The sequence below is a fragment of the Argiope bruennichi genome, chromosome X1 (genome assembly GCF_947563725.1).
Source record: "Argiope bruennichi chromosome X1, qqArgBrue1.1, whole genome shotgun sequence".
Classification (NCBI taxonomy): Eukaryota; Metazoa; Arthropoda; class Arachnida; order Araneae; family Araneidae; genus Argiope; species Argiope bruennichi.
In genome coordinates this window covers 77,134,431-77,151,764 of record NC_079162.1, presented here as the reverse complement: position 1 = coordinate 77,151,764, position 17,334 = coordinate 77,134,431, and the positions used below count along the sequence as shown (strand labels likewise).

The 17,334-nt window shown below is 26.2% G+C and overlaps 1 protein-coding gene across 3 annotated transcripts in view; it reads left to right on the top strand.

Annotated features, from left to right (window-relative positions):
* LOC129958733 (lanC-like protein 3 homolog) overlaps positions 1-17,334 on the top strand; it is a 34,334-nt gene that overhangs the window by 857 nt on the left and 16,143 nt on the right. Inside the window, exons 2-6 of one of the 3 annotated variants that reach the window (XM_056071389.1) lie at positions 281-881; positions 8,174-8,297; positions 9,969-10,184; positions 12,935-12,996; positions 13,892-15,135. In XM_056071389.1, the coding sequence (XP_055927364.1) occupies positions 348-881; positions 8,174-8,297; positions 9,969-10,184; positions 12,935-12,951 (891 nt within the window). In that variant the 5' untranslated portion in view covers positions 281-347 and the 3' untranslated portion in view covers positions 12,952-12,996; positions 13,892-15,135. Of the gene's footprint in view, positions 1-280; positions 882-8,173; positions 8,298-9,968; positions 10,185-12,934; positions 13,173-13,891; positions 15,136-17,334 lie in introns of those variants that run through there. The other 2 variants (XM_056071387.1, XM_056071386.1) reach the window with 2 other exon arrangements.

The following is a 17,334-nucleotide window of genomic DNA, read 5'->3' as shown; positions in this document are numbered from 1 at the left end:
TTATACTTAAGAAATAAGGCAGTTATTTTTTATTTATTTCCTTTTGTTTTGGAAATATTTGAGTCTATAATATTACAAGGTGTGCTATTTTCATTTTTGTTTGATTCAGAATAAGATAAAATTTATTTAAATAAAAAAATTCTTTAAATTTTTTTTATAGTTGCTTGAAGATTACTTAATAAATTATTTTATGCCTAATTTATGATTTGGCATATTTTTAAAACAGTTTTCAGTGAAAATATATCTTTATAAGCGATACATTCAACACACTTCTTCTTAGGATCTCCTCAGCCTCATTAAAGTCTTTCAACTGAGATATTTGACTGTTCTTTCCCTAAATTTGAATCATGGCTGGAAGACGCTATTTTGTCAATAATATGGCTGATTCTGCTGGAAAATATTTTGAAATTCCAAAAGAAGACATCAAGACCCTCTGTTATTCCTATCTTCAGCGTGTTTTCGATGAACAGACTCTTACATCTGAGGATGCAGATGGTGGAATCTATATTGGTTTGGCAGGTGTTAGTTACATGTGCTATTATTTGGCTGAGCATCCAGAGTTTGCTGAACTGAGAGATGATTTATTGGAACGGAGTCAATATTACTTGCAGTATGCCCTAACAGTTGCAGAAACTCCTAATCTTATAACCTCAAGAGCAGCTTTTCTATTTGGGGGCTGTGGGACTTACGCTCTTGCAGCTGCTGTGTATAGAGCTCTTGGGAAGGAGAGAGAAAGTAGATATTTTCTTGGAAAGTATGTTTCTTTCGCTGATGGATGTCAACGTCCAGATTTTTTGGGCTGCGGTTTATATGAAGTTTTGGGAGGAAGAGCTGGCTATTTATCTGGAATTCTCTTTCTACAAAAGGTGTTTGGATCTGAGGTAAGTTTGAAAATATTTTATTTGTACTTAAAAGAAAGTGTTTGTGTGCATGTGTGTGTCTGTTTTTAAGCAAATCTGTGTCTCTTACAGCAATGAAAAAAATTGGCACATAGTTAGTCATAATAGTGATCCAATGTATCTCAAAACCCAAATTTTAAAATTCAGTGTAGGAAAATTTATCTTTATTCATGTTGTTTTCGATGATTTTTTTACTTGTATTTCCTTATGCATCATTAAAAAGAACAAACAATTGTCATTCTAAAGAAAATTGCTTATATTCCTTAATTTTGAGAAATTTTTAAATATCAATAAATTTTCTCCCAAAAATTTTAAGAATGGAGCTGAAATTCCTACACCCAACTTTCTAACAGTTATCTTTTCCAAAAATTTTTAAATGGTGTATTTAAACAGATTTTAAACAAGAATGGTCAGAATACCTTTATCCATTGAGTTTTATTTAGTTGTTTATGCAATGAGTTCAAAGATATGAATATTTCCATGGATGAATATCATGGGCATATTCAAATCCAATCCATGGATGATTATGCAGATCTGCTGGGCAGCTGCCTAGCAGACCCTGATTTGGCAAAGAGCCAAATTTGGAATCCAATGAAAAAATATATAAATTATCTTTACAGGGCTGATCAATTGGATTCCATATGTAAGTATCTGGTTTTGAAGTCACACAATGCTATCTGGCTGATGATTCGTGCTCACTATGCGCAAGGTTCAAATGCAACAGGATGTTGTATGAAGCTTGGGTCCAGTCCAATGAAAAAATACATAAATTATCACCACAGGGCTGATCAATTTTATTCATAGGATAAGTATCCAGTTTTGAAGTCACGATGTCATCTGGCTGATGATTCTTTCTCAATAGGCACAAGGTTCAAATTCAACAGGAAATTATATGAAGCTTGGGTCTTCATTTTAGCATCGACTCACTATAAGATTTCAAGCCATAAAAAGAAAATCCATGTCACCATAAGATTTTTGAATGTATATTGGTTATCAGTTATTCTTTTAATTTGTATCCGATATTGTTGCTGTAAAGAAAAATAAACATGCAAAATCAATATTATTTTTCCTTTGTTTTCTTTATTTATATTATTGTAATTTTGATTTCTCTAACATTTCCTCAGGACATAAGTGTGCTCAGGTGTAATTCAAATTCTCGGATGAATTTCATTTATGATTTATTTTGTATTGATAATTTTGCTTTTTCCTCTGTTATTTAATTTTGAATTGCAAAATGATTTAATTTATTTTATAGGATAAGGTAGGTTAAAATGACCATAATCGTGACTATTTTCACTTCTGGTAAGTTACATTCCTTAAATTGAAGGGGTCAGTGCAAGAGAATGTCAGCCACATTTCTAAACTTCTAGATATATTGATTTGACTATTAGATCAAATATTGAGATCAATTAGGCAAATTTCTTAGCAATATTTGGCGTATTTGGGATAACAATATATCATTACTATAATAGTGTTATTATTTTCTGTGTAAATTAGTTGTCTTCATCAGCAACCCTTGAAAATCGTGTGGCTTGGCACTATTTTATCCTATGTTAGATATTCAATATTAGAGATTATATAAGTTGTACTTCCCATTATGACCTTTTCAAAGTTAATGAGATAGTTCTATTATTTTTTACAGTCAAAATATAATATTGGCAGTTATGAAAATATATTATTTATTATAATAAAGGATTATTTTGTAAGAGAAATTATGATACTTTAACTAAGGGAAAAGAAAATACATAAAAGTAACTCAAGTCAGAAGTACAAAGTTTTATTTTATGACATTTACCCAGTTTCTCATATTTCTTCAGTATCAACAACCACGTTTTTTAGTAACCTTGTAGATTGGTAGAATGTAACCGGGGAGTTTTAAAACATCTTTAATTTCATTTTTCTAAATTTTATTTGGAACATTGTATTTTTCTGCCACTTAAAAATAATTGCATTTCCCCTTTTTCTTATTCCATATTCTTCAAATTCTTGTAATTTAACATCTAAATCATTCTCCTAGGAAATGGAATACAATATATTGTACTGTTGTGTTAAAAATAATTGCATGCATTGTTAGTACTTCACTATAAACTTTACATATTTTAAAAATTTATAAATATAATATTAATAATAAATTTGAAAATCTTTAATTATAATATTCTGGGCACATTATATTGAAAATATCATGTAATAATAAATTATAAAATATTTTTAGAACAAAAGCAGCAATGATTGTGAAATTATGTGTAAAATGTTTTGATTTAAATCAAAATAATGCCAAGCCACAAAAACATGTTTTGAGTTTTCTAAATGGCTGAAAGTCAGTAATACCGAAAATAAAACAATACGACAATTACAGATGTATAATATATCTTATAAACATAATATGCATAAAATAAAAATTACTATCACTTCAATAATATTGAATAAAAATAATTCCAAGTCACATTTACTTCCATCTGAATTTCAGTAAATGAAACATTTTTTTTTTTATAAGTTGATAATCACTATCCAAGTGTTCATTTCTGAAAGAATCATCTGAATTATTATCAACATTCATTTTCTCTTGTATTACACGGTTATATCTGAGACTCTTGCTGCTTGACACCTTCTTCCCACTAAAAAAAGTTCTAGAAACATCAAGGACAAAAACAAAACTTTTGACATATGTTGCATCCAGTAACAATACAAATAAAAAAATTTATATGTTATTGTAATTTTCATTAGTAAGCAACAGATTAAACTAGGCTTTTATTACTTTTTTGCCCCAATAAGCTCAATTATCTTTAATTTATATACTTTTTATAACGTATTTTACCTTGTACTATCTGAGAGTTGTCACATTTTTTTTTTTGCTTCTTTTACAAGCAGAAAAACTGACTAATTAGCACTTTTTAAACTTGTTACTATGATAATTTTATCCCATGGTGTGGGGGTAAAATGATCATAGATAGAAAAAATAAAATGACATAAAAATTATGATATTATTAAGATGAATTGGAAAATAGACAATAAACCCCTTCTTAAGCGTATTCACATAGAAATTTGAATTTCAAAAACTCAAGTATTGAAAATTAAGTCTAATACGCTGTAATATTGGATGCTGGTTCATTTTCAAGAGGAGATTAAAAGAAATAGGATCCATTTCTTACTTGTAGGATTTAATCAACAAAAGTATTCATTAACATGTTGCCGTAATACTTCACTAGTACATGACAACAAGATGATATTTTATCTGAAGAAAATGATATGGTACTTCTTTAATTTTTTCTTTGCTTTCTTCCAAGTTGCAGTACTAGATTTCTCGACTCTCATAGTTTTTGGAGAATAGCATGCTTTCTTCATTTTATGCTCTGAATGCTCTTCATGAAGACGAACAATAACCATATCTACAATCAGAATCAGAATCTTGCCTATCTTTTCATGCACATTTTCTTTTTGCCTTCAAATTTGTTAGTTTCCCCCCCACCCCACTCATTGCTGGAAGAGACTGTTAAAAAAAGAGCCAGGTTTAATTCTTTCAAAAGAGATAAAACAAACTTTTAAATCAGCAGAAATTTTATCACCTTCTTTTAAAACTAAGGGAGTTTCCACTGTCCCTTTGGAAGTTGAAGAAGATGTGTTGGGGGATACTTCATTAACATGTTGCTATTCAGTTCCCTGCTTTAATTTTATTGACTGGGTAAAATTTTGACCTTGGAAACCCTTCATAGCATTATGTAAAGAGAATTCCTCAGTCTAAGGCAAGGGAAATTTAACTTCAGAAACTTTTTGTAATATACTCTTCTGAAAACACTTCTTCAAATTCATTTTCTTCAGAGGTACAAATCGCAACATATTTTCAAATTATGTCTGATTGTTGAACAAAAATTATGTTAAGACAAAGACAATTATAATGAAATATGCATGATATGAGAAAAATGCACTTTTTTTTAGTATATTGTTATAGAGAGTAAAGGTGATATTCAGTTATATTTTAACAATTTGGAAAAGGTTTTAAAGTTTTGAACTGAATTGTTGTTCATTAAAAGGCCAGAGAAAACAATATGATTTTTGTAAATTATTTAAATTCTTTCCATCTTCAGGTAACCATAATTATAGGATAATTAGATTTTTAAAAATATAAAACATGAAGTCTGAATTTCATTAGATTATATGCATGCTAAGTAACTTGTTTCTTAAAAATAACACATAAAATGTTAACCATTATCTAGGCATACTTTAACATCTAAGCCTAACACCATTTTCATTTTACCCTATTTTATTTAAATTGCTCTAAAATAAGAAATAAAATGAATACAACTTCCCTATAGGTTTATGTTCCTTAGGAATAAGAGTAGACAATGTATTATCAGAATTAAGAGAGAGATGACGAAAATAATAGAATAAAGTGAACTTCAAAGTTCCATCGACTTTATAATATAAAACCAAAAGTATGCCAGTTCATACTAAAAGAAATTTGCCAAATCAAAAAATTTAGTTAAAAAATATTTCTTATGATACGAAAGACCTAAAAAAAAAGTTTTACACAGTTTACAGAATTCATTTCTTATAGCTACAGTTATATTTATTATCTAAAGTTATTATTTATCCTGTACCTGAAAATAAAATTCAGATAAGAAAAATGGTAAACAGCAGTTAAATTATTTGACAGACAATTTTACATTCCAATACATAGCTTGTGATTCAAAGAGGGTATATATATATATATATATATATATATATATATATATATACTGTACATAGCTATGTAAAAGAAAGATTTTGAAATATACAGTGTTTTTATAGGTCTTCACTGCTTTAAGAGTATTTCAAGAACATTTTTATTAGTTTTTTTTAAATAAAAAATAAGAAAATTGCATCAGATTGTAGACAATTTTTTAAAACAATATTTAAATTTTTTAAAAATATTAAATAATATTGTGACAATTTCACAATGTCTTCATAAAAGCAGTTTGTATTTTTTGGGATATTTTGAGAGAATCATAGCTATTTTAATGTTTTCTCAACTGTGTACGACATTGTTCTTTAGTGTAAATTATATTTTTTTTTGCATACTTTGTTATTTTTGCAATGTCATATAATTATATTCTTGATATTTTTAGTGTTTGGCTCTGCTTGATCAAATATTACTCTTGTGTTGTAAAAAAAGTGATTACTTGATTTATTATTAATTGCATTGGGTCACATGTAATTTTTTCTCTTTTTATAAACATACTACTTACAGTGTTTGATGTGGTCAAGGCAGGTCTGGTATTCAACTTCACCCTTCATGAAAATTATTTGTCCTAAATAGTGCTGACCATAAATAGCTACGTTATGGTAATAAATGGTGGTATTATGTTCATCTTGTGTTACTAAAAATTGTGCTCTGTTATTGCTGGACACATCCATCTTTACTGTGAATAGAATTCAATTTACATATTCTCACACAAATAGTGGCATAATTAGGGTGAAGATAGGCAGGGCATGTGCCTTGGTCACAATTACCAGGAGACACACACACACACACAAAAATGTATGTTTCTAATAGGCTCTTATTAACAAAATTTTTAAGGATAAGTACAGCTTCAACAAATTGAGAGAAAACTAAAGGCTTGTAGAAGCAAAAGCTTGCCAAATTGATTATTTTATATGTTAAACAAATTATAATAAAACTCATATGAGATAGATTTTCTGTGTGTGAAAAGTAAGGAACAGTCTTTCTGATTTTGTGAGAAAAAAAAAAAAAAACTTTGCTTTTTGATTCTGATAAAAGAAACGAATATTTGACAATAGATAGCTAAATACTTTATTAATTTCAAAATCTTTTATGAAAACTATCATAAGTGGCTCAGTTAAGAACTTGAAAATCTATGGCTGTTTATCAAAACTATGCTTTCTAACCATGTAGGTTAGAAAGTCCTGTTTTGATAAACAGCCTAGACGTATCTTGCTATAAAATAATGAATGCAAAAGTATTCATAATGATATTAAATTTCATGATGAAAGTATACATAATGAAATTAAATGATTTTTGCATTTTAAACTACTTAATACTTTCATTCACTTAATTACAGATTTAAAATTCAGTAATTCAATGCACAAGTCAGATTCATCATTATATGGGAAGGGGTTAATATTTATAAATATTCAGCGATGAAAAATGAAGAAACTGGAATCGTACTTTCAGTGTCTGCATTCCTCAATATATAAGGTTAAAAGACAAAAAAAAAAAAAAAAAAAAAAAAAAAAACGAGGATTTTATTTAAAAAAATGTAGAAGGGAGAGGTGCACTTTTGGCATTTGCTTTCAGTGCCATTTTATATAGATATGCCACTGCACAGGAACTGGTAAATCAGAAATTTGTGAATTGCACTACACTTCTGGAATATTCTGTGACAACATTGTTAGATCTTTCCATATATATATTTATTCATTTGGTTCATAAAATTTAGTAAATTAATTTGGATTTCATTTTGAAAATATTAAGTAAAAGTATTAATTTATTATCCATATATTGTTAATGTGTAATATAGAATAGTTAAAAAATATGTAAGTAAAAGAACTGTTAAAATTATTTATAAGCCTTTATATAAAAGAATTTTAAAATATACTTTTATACTATATATAAATCAGAAAAAATGATAAATGCTATTTGTTGTCCTTGAAATTTTTTATTCTATCAATTATACTTTCAGATATATTGCTTCTGTTATATCAAAATGTCGTATGTCGAATTTTCCAAAATTATTTACTGCAGCAAGACATTTGTATAGCTTTGTTATATCTTTTGAAATTGTTTTATGTGATCAACTGATAGAACTGAAGTTATAGATAAAAAAAATCTATGTCAGTAATTTTGGCCGTTGAATGAAAATGCCCTTTGTTTTTGCTGCTTTTTTGCATATAATATTTTGAACTTCAATATTTAAAATATTACAGAGAGTTTTAATCAAAAAATTACCTGAAAAAAAATTTTTTTTCCCCATAAGAATCTTATTGCAGCAACATTTATTGTTAGGCTTGTAGTTTCACTAAGTATTAGATGAAATTGGCAAAATATAAAAGGATATTGATCAGACTTAAATATTTTTGTGACTCTTTGTTAAATTTGTTCATTAATTCTTCTGTTAATTAATGTTATATTTTACAGAAATCCAATTCTGTTTTTAAAATATTTCCTTATATATATGCATAGAATTTTAAAATTCTTGATATTAAGATTTTTTTTTTCATCATTTGCTTTATTGTCTACTGTGGTTTTTATTTTGTAAGAATTTTATTTCTTTTGACAGATATTGCCAGAAGATAGGATTAACAGAATATGTGCAACCATTGTGCATGCTGGTGTGAACTATTCTAGGAGACATAGATCTCCTTGCCCCCTCATGTATGCGTATCATGGTACAGAATATTTAGGTAAATAAATGTAAAATAGTTTTGCTTTTAAGTTTGCTGTTTGTATTTAATTATTAACCACCTTAGACAGCTAGTTGGTTTGCTAGAAATCTTGCTTGTGTTGAATTTCATTAATCTTTTATGCATAATTTGATATTCATGATTCCCTCTGTAAAGTACTTTTAAACATGAGGTTGTAATAATTTAAGCTGTGTTATTTACTGTTTTGTTTATTATGTACATGAAATTCCCTAATGAAACCATTTCGTTACTTGTATATTAACTGTATTTCTGTTGTTAGAAAATATTTTTATTGCAGTCAGAATTAATTATCAAAAAAATCACCAAAGATGTCATGTTGGTCTATTGACTATGTTTCCTGATAACATGAGGTGAAACCTAAATTTCACCAATGGTATTAAGTTGATACACAAATACTGTCAATTTAAGTTACATCACATTTATTTGCAAATATTAGTATCCACATCATCTGATCTAATTACATGCATTCTAATGCTCTAATTTCTCTTTCTTATTTCTCATAAGAAAATGCACAATCAATTTCAAAATGAAACAGCACATTTTTTTAAATTTTTTTTAATGAGGATATGTAAAATACAGTTTTGTGAATTGAAACATCTTATTATGAAAATTAAACAATAGCTTGTGTAATTTTGCTGCATATTAACAGTTCAAAACAAAAGGATAGGACTTATTTTTTAAAAATTGAATAACTGTGATTTGACTTTCATTTATTAACCTTTCCTTGTAAAAATGTAGTGAATACTATTTTATTTATTATTTGCAGTATCATAAGTTTTTCTTTATTATTTGCAGTGTAATTTATTTTTTAAACTATTTTTTCAATTATTAACAGAAACAATTGCTTATGAAATCACTTTAACAGTTAATTAAAAAAATCCTAGTTAATATTTCATCACTATTCATATATGGTTAATGTTCTAGGCAAGATTTTGCATCATGCAATAAATGTAGTTATTTTTTTTTTCAAAATGTCATGAATGCATGGAATTAATTTAAATTTAATGAAAAGTAAATTGAAAATTTTATATGTAGTTGTGTAAATACTACAAGCTTCTTTCATTACACTGCCTATTTACTTCACTCAGAGCCACCCATTAACATCTAAATTAATTTTGCAAAAATTTGAATGCTATGCACTTCCTATGGTATTGAAGGTTTCTCTTTATTAAGGTCTCATTTCATCTTTGAAGCATTAATCATTCTTTAAAAGACTGTAGAAGATGAAACCTGTAGACAAGTGTTCTGCATACAGTGAGATTATTCCCTTTTCTTACACAGCAGACATGCAGGTTTTACTATTCTTTGTTTTACAATCAGAGCAAGTTATTTTTCTACCCTCTTTGAAACACAAGTTTCTAGTAAAAAATACTTGCACTGAGGATGCTATTTTTAAACTGAAAAAGTTTATTTTTGGTTTCTCTTGAAATTGATCAAAATAACCATAAATATTAATTTCCTTGATATTACAGCTATTTGAAACTGTCATAAATATTTTTTATCTTTCCATCTGTTACTATTTAATATCATTGTATTGACGATTTATTGATGTAAAATGCTTTAAGTAATAATATAAACTTTTAAGTATATCTGCAAAACTGAATGAAATCTTGTAAGGCATTTAAAATGTACTATTCTTTTTGAAAACAGGGGCGGCTCATGGCTTATCAGGCATTCTCCAGGTGTTGTTGGGCTTTCCCAAATTTTTGCAAAGATATCCAGATGCAGAATCATTGATAAAACGCTCTATTGATTGGCTTCTGAGTGTGCAGTGTCCGTCAGGTAATTTCCCATGTGCTCTGGAGGAAGTGACAAAACCTAAACCAGAATCCCAAGATTTTATACATTGGTGCCATGGAGCTCCCGGTAAGTGTATTATAGGCTTTAAGTATAACTGAGACAGAATAATTAGAAATGTGATTTCCCTATTCAATCTTACAACATTTATTTGTATTTGGTGGACTATTTAAAAATTTATTTGTTAACTTTTTAAAAAGGAGATATTACATTTTATATCCTAACTAAAGATAAAAATCACAAATTCTAGAAATCAAATTTTTTTCAGAAAAGCAATTGATGTAACTGTTGAGATTATCTGACACAGAAATGAACAATATTGTAAAATCTGTAATAAAGTTTTGCCTTTTTATAAAATCAAGATTCTTAAATTCAAAGTCATGTATTGAATTTTTTATGTTTTCATTGAACCAAATTAATATGTTGGTTGTTAGTAACCAGATTCATTACCAAATAACAAAGCAGTACTAGTTTGAAAATGTACTGCTTTTAAAAGAAATTATCTTTATAATTAATTTGCAAGAAGATAAAAAGTTTAACATATATAAAGTTTTACATATAAACCCACATATTAAGTTTTTAAAATTCATTGGATAAATGCAAAAAGAAAAGCGCTTCTCTATACTGAAGACAGCTTATTTTTCATAAAAATAAAAAATGAAATCAAAGAATTGAAATCTAAATTCAAACAAATTAGCTTAGTTTCCTTTCTCACAATCTTTTGGTCCTTCATGTATAAATCTTAATTCAGACAATTTGTTGAATTGTTTAATTTCTTTTTCGATTATTCCAAATTTTTTATTATTACGTCTTCAGGGAGAAAAATAGTAAAATCGTTTCATTTTTCGTCAATTAACTCTACAATTATATTTTCATCATTTTTCAAGGATATTTGCTTTATTTCATTTAAAAGATATTCTGTATCAATTTCACTTTCATTTAATTTTTTGAAACGTGTAATTTCTAAGAACCCAAGGCACTGAGCTTTTCCAGTGCTTCCATTTATTATATTTCATTTTTTAAAAAGAAAACTTTTTGCCTTTAGAAGTCTTTATTATGAATAATTTGTGTTGTGTTTTACACAGTTTTATCATAGTCAATAATAACTTCTAATATATCTAAATAGTTCAAAATTAACAAATAAATTTGATAAAAATGTGATTTCTGAAACATTGCATTTACTACATTTCAGTTTTGTAATTTAATATCCAAATGGCATTATATCAAAATGATCTAAAATTTTTCTTTTATCAGAACCAAATACTTATCTTTTATTTGTTTTATTTATCTTGATATTTCTATTTGTTTGTATATGAAACTTATTTATTACTATATCTATATAATCTGTTTTACCTGTTATTATTTTCATTTTTTCTTCAAAACAGAGCTTAGTTTCACTGACATAAAATCCTTTTATTTTCCCTCCAACTTTATCATTATTCATTGCATATGCCTAGTCTGTACTAGTTGGAGATATCCATGTTTTTATAGTATATTTATCTTCTCCTAATTCATTTGTCCAATCACCTAATATACAGCCTGTTTCTTCTGCATGAGTTCCATCAGTGATATAAACAATGCTATCGGTATCTGAACAAAGTATTTTATGATCTAATTTATTTATCATTTTCATATAATCGTATTCTAGCGGAATTAGTTGTAAATGCAGTTATATAGATATTTGTATTAAAATTGTCAATAATAATTCATCTTTTCTTTTAAAATTCATTTCTATACAGTTTTTTATGGATATCATTTTGAAATATCTAATGTTGTCATTTAATATAAATCATATAAAAGTCTCCGAATTCCATTGCATATTCTGTTTGTTGAATATTTTTTTCTTTGTCCAAACATAGCCCATAGGGAATTTAATCAGATTTTAGCTATAAATCTCAATCCAGGATTTCCCTGGATTTTCTCTAATTTCTCTTTTGTGCATTTTCTGTATTCTTGTTTTCAAATTTTCAGACTATTTATGACCACACACTATGAGACACCACAGCCCACCACATCATGTTTCTAATTTTATTATTTAAAACATTTTAACATAATCTTTAAATATGATGCATCAGATTTCGTATTAAAATTCCAAACTTCGTATATATTCAAAATCTGATATCCTTTTTGAATGGCTAATTCAACTTCAGTGGTTGTCCAATTTTCTATAAAACTTCTTTCAGCATATGTATGATTTCATTCTTTATTTTTTTTTTATTTTGTAAAAATTTCTTTCATTTCTTTTGTTTAATTTCTGTATTATGATGTGTACACTTAATAATTTATGAACACGATTTACACAATTTAAATATCAGTTTTTCTTCTTTATAAGGCAACACAACATGATATAATATTTTAGGTGGAAGTGCTTTACATTTGATTAATCTGTACAATTTCTTATTGTATTTTTAGGACGTAATTTTTTCGTAATGTTCTGTAGGATAATAATCAAAGAAATTTATAGTTGGATAAAATGAACATACATCTGTATATCTTTCATTTATATATCTGTATATTTATATAACACATATTTATATATACATTATCTTTCATTTCATATTTTAAAGTTATAGGTTCACATCTACCGCCGTAAAAAGCATCTCTAGTCTTTAAAAGTATTACAAAATCTCTATTCTGTTCATTTTTCATATATTTTTAATGACTTTATCATTGTTAAAATCACAATACTATATTTGATTCAACTCATATCTTTTGTCTTTATCTTTTTATTTTATTTTATTTTATTTTTGTTTTTTCATACATATCTTTCATATATATTTGATTATGCTTATTTATTGTTGATTCTCTGTAATATTTAGGACATCTATATCAATAACAGCCTTGAAAGTGATATAAAGCAGATGGATTTTATGAAAATACAGTATAAGTTTTATTCTCTATTTTTAATTTTTTCTTACCTTTATTTATTAAGTGTTATTTGTTAATATTATATTTTTTAGATAGATAATCTAACCAAACAATTGATTGATTTTTTTTAATAACATCTTTATCTATAGCAGTTGTATTCTGTTTAAAAAAATTATTTCTATATATAGCCATACAGATACCTGCTAAAATAATGTTCTAAAAGAATCAATATCAGCTGTTTATATAAATAATTTCTTCAACTTTAAGCATCCTCTTCTTAAAATATCAACATCTGAATTATAGTATTTTATTAATTTCTTTTTGAAAATGAAAAATTTAATTTTTCACTATTTCATACTGTTTATCGAAGACATTTTTTCTTCTTTTGTTATAGTATCATAACCATAATATTACTTATCAGGATATTTGCCTATATAATTTTGTATTTAGTACTAACAAATGAGGAAAAAATCCTTTAGCTTATTCTATTAATCCAAATGTTTTAAAAAAATCTCTCCAAGGAATCAGTATAAAATTGATAAAATTGACAAATCTTAAGTTATAATCAGATACTTGCATATATATGAGTTTATTTCCTCGATATATTGTAAATACTTTAATTTTATTTTTAAAACAACATTTAGCTAAAAACTGAAAATCAAAGACTTTTTAATATTGAGCAAAACGGTTTTTTTTTTTTTTTTTTTTTTTTTTGTCAAATAACCATTTATAATACTTATTTTCATCTTTAAAAATGGTTTTATTACTTTGAAAATCATGATTTATTACCACATTGACTTCATGATTACCTGTTTCTTGCATAGTTCAAGATTGAAAAATAAATTTTTTTTCAGAAAAATTAACATATTTACATTGATCGCATTGACTCAGGTTTTCTGATTTTACAGATTTTCCTACTACTAATTCCTTCATTTTATATGCAAGATCCATATTCTTTGGAAGTTTTTCTTTCAAAACAGTTATTTTTATGAAAGCTGCCTAGAGTTCTTTTTGTAACATTTGTGATCTGTATCTACCCAACCACGACAATTGTTCCTCCATATTTTTGATCCTCAGGTTTCTTTTTCATTCTATTTAAAACTTTATTACATTTTAAACATTTCCATTATGTTTCGTATACAAAGGATTTATGATTTTCATAACATTTCTCTCTTTTAAAGGATCTAAAACAGTCATTACAGAAGATTTCTTCATTTTCACAATTATTCTTTTCTTGAAAACATCTGTTACATTTTAATGGATATTTATGTTCATTATCTCTCTTATAACTCGTCTATAATCACAACAATTCTTTTTTCCTTAAAAATAGTATAGTTATTTTTACTTTCTTAATATAAAGAGCTGTAATGTTCTTTTATATTTCATTTTCGGATTCACTAAATCTAACATGAAAAAATGATACGGTTTTTATAAATAATTGTTTAAATTCTCCCACTCTTAATATGCCATCTGTTTTTTTTTATAATTTGTTTCATTTCTCTTGGTTGGAGATTAAAGAAAACAAAATAATTACAGTTCATGTGAATGTTGGCATGTGCTGAATAATAAGATTGTGATAAACATATAATTGAAGCATTCTTTTCCCTTCCTTTAATAAATAAATGAAACTTCAATTTTTTTTCTTCTGTGACACAATCATCGAATGCGACTAAATTTTTCATAGATGCATCTAAATCGTCAGCTGTAATAAACTTATTTCAATCTGATGAAAAGAAGAATTCTTTTTTGTAATTGTCATATAAATCTAGTAAAAAAATTTTTCTTCAAATTTTTTTTACACTGTATAATATTTATTCTTTCAATATCTTGGAATATTGTATAAACCTGTAATTTAGAATATTTAGATTCAAACAAATTTCAGCACAAATAAATAAGCCTTCAAAATTTAAATGGACGTAAATTAAGTAATAAATTTGTTTTTCCTGAGCCTGAAGTTATTATAATGAATAAACGAAAGGGAGGAATAGGCAAATGTGGATTTGGATGTGGATCTGCAAATTCTTCTACTTTGCTGCAATTTTTTTTATCATTTATTAAAGATGTATTTTTATTCGTTATAATGTTATTTATTTATTTTTCCTGCTCATTGCAAATTTTCATCCGTAATAAATGAGTGAGAAACAGTAGCCAACATTAAAATTTTTTATGCATATCGTGAAATTAGATAAAGAAAAAAGGATAAATAAAGAAAAATTAAGAACAGAACGGTGTTTAAAACTATTTAGTATGCCTATTTTAGAAGATATAGAGAAGCAACACAGCTAAGAAACAACAAATACAAGCTACTCAAAATTTAGTAAATAATTTATCAATTATTCCTCAACAAAATGTTAGAAGATCCAGATTATTCTTCAGTTGCAGCAAATGTGTTCTATATAGCTGAAGACATTCCCAAAGTCGTCTATTTTAATAAAGATTTAGATGTAAATTATATCAAAAATGAAGGTTTTGATTTACTAACTGAATTAATAAATACAACAGAATCTGAATTAGATAAAATAATAAATTTATCAAAAGAGACACGAGATACTTACAAATGTGCAAAAGGAAATGCAAATAATAATAATAATAATAATAATTCATAAAAAATTATGAATTATTATTATTATGAATTATTATTCATTTAATTCATATTATTATTATGAATTAAATAAAGCAGATTATAACATAAAAATGATGAAATATATAAAAAACGTTGAACTTTTTAAAACAAGGTAGAGAATATATTGGAGAAGGTTTAACAGAAAGGTTGTATCATTTACATTCGTAGAGGTTTTAAATAAATTAGTAAATAAGATTTGTAAAGGAAGTCGATCTAAAAAAATTTGAAATCCTGTGGTAATACTTTTAGCTAGATTAGTAAAAAAAGGAACAATGGCCCATGATCAGGTGAAGCAATACTATAATAATTTTGTACTATAAATACAAAAGATTTTAGACAGCAAAAAGCTGTCACTTTTTCATCCTTAATAAATGAGATTACATTCAGAGGAAGATTGATTTAAGTGATGAACAAAAAAATAAATTTAAGTCATCACTTCAAAAAAATGAAGAAATCAGTTCAGAGATCGATCATCGTATGTTTGGAATTACTGAATGTTTTTAATTCAGTCACAATTAAATCAAATACAGAAAGGAAAAAGAGTAAAAATTAAGACTAAAAGAATTTTTTTCTACCATTCTTTATTCCAGTTTTAATAAGTTTAGGACTTGGTGCTGCAAATGGTACTGCTGGTTCAGGAACCAAAGAAATATTAGATAAAATTTCAGTTTCAGATCATTGTAAAGGTTTAACTAAAAATGATAACCTTTCGGTTAAAAAAAAAAAAAAAAAATCTTGGACAGGGTAGGTTTAAAATTGGGAATTTCCAACTAAATGATTGAAAAAAATATGAAAAACAAGCAAGGATTTCCAGGTGTTTTTACATCTGATTTATTACCTAAACAAATGAGAAAATTTGAAAGTGATATTATTAATTTAGATATTTCAACATGTTCAGGTCCACATTGGGTTTGTTATTATAATGATCCCTTATATGATTTTGTTGAATATTTTGACTCATTTTGTGAATAGTAAATTTACTAATTTATATATATTTTTAAAAATATTGAAAATTATCTCAAAACATCTAAGAAACAAATCAGATACAATTCTAATTTTTCACAACAACCGACTTCATTGAAATGGGACTTATTTTGTATGAAATATATAAAAGAAGAAAATAAAGGAAACTCGACTGTGGATGTTTTATATACGTTTAGTCAAGAACCAAGTATTTATAACAAAAATTTATGACGGATAAATGAATATAAAATCCTTAAAATTGAAATCGGATGGTTAGGAAAAATTCAATGATTTTATCGCGGAATTTTTACCTTATTTAAAGTTTAAAAAATTAACTCTGCATTCGTTTTCGATGGAAGTGTCTTAGTGCAATATTAGTGAAAATTATAACAATTATAAGTTTAAATTAATTGAAGGAAACAATGAAAAATTATTACGATTCCTGATGATAATTACACTGTTAAAAGTTTGAATAGATATACGATTAAAGTATTTGAAAAAGTTCTTATTTTATTTGGTATTATTGATGAAAGATAAAGAATTTCAATTAAATTCGATTTAAAAAATAAATAAATTTAAGACTTAGCAATGTGTGAACTGCTTGGTTTTGAAGTTAAATTATTTGATCAAGAAGAACAAAAAGGTCAATATATTGCAAATATTTTACATGGAAACGATACTATTTATATTCTTTGTGATATCGTAGACGAAATATTGATTAATAATTTAAATTAAAATGCTATTTATTTATTTATCAATACAAAT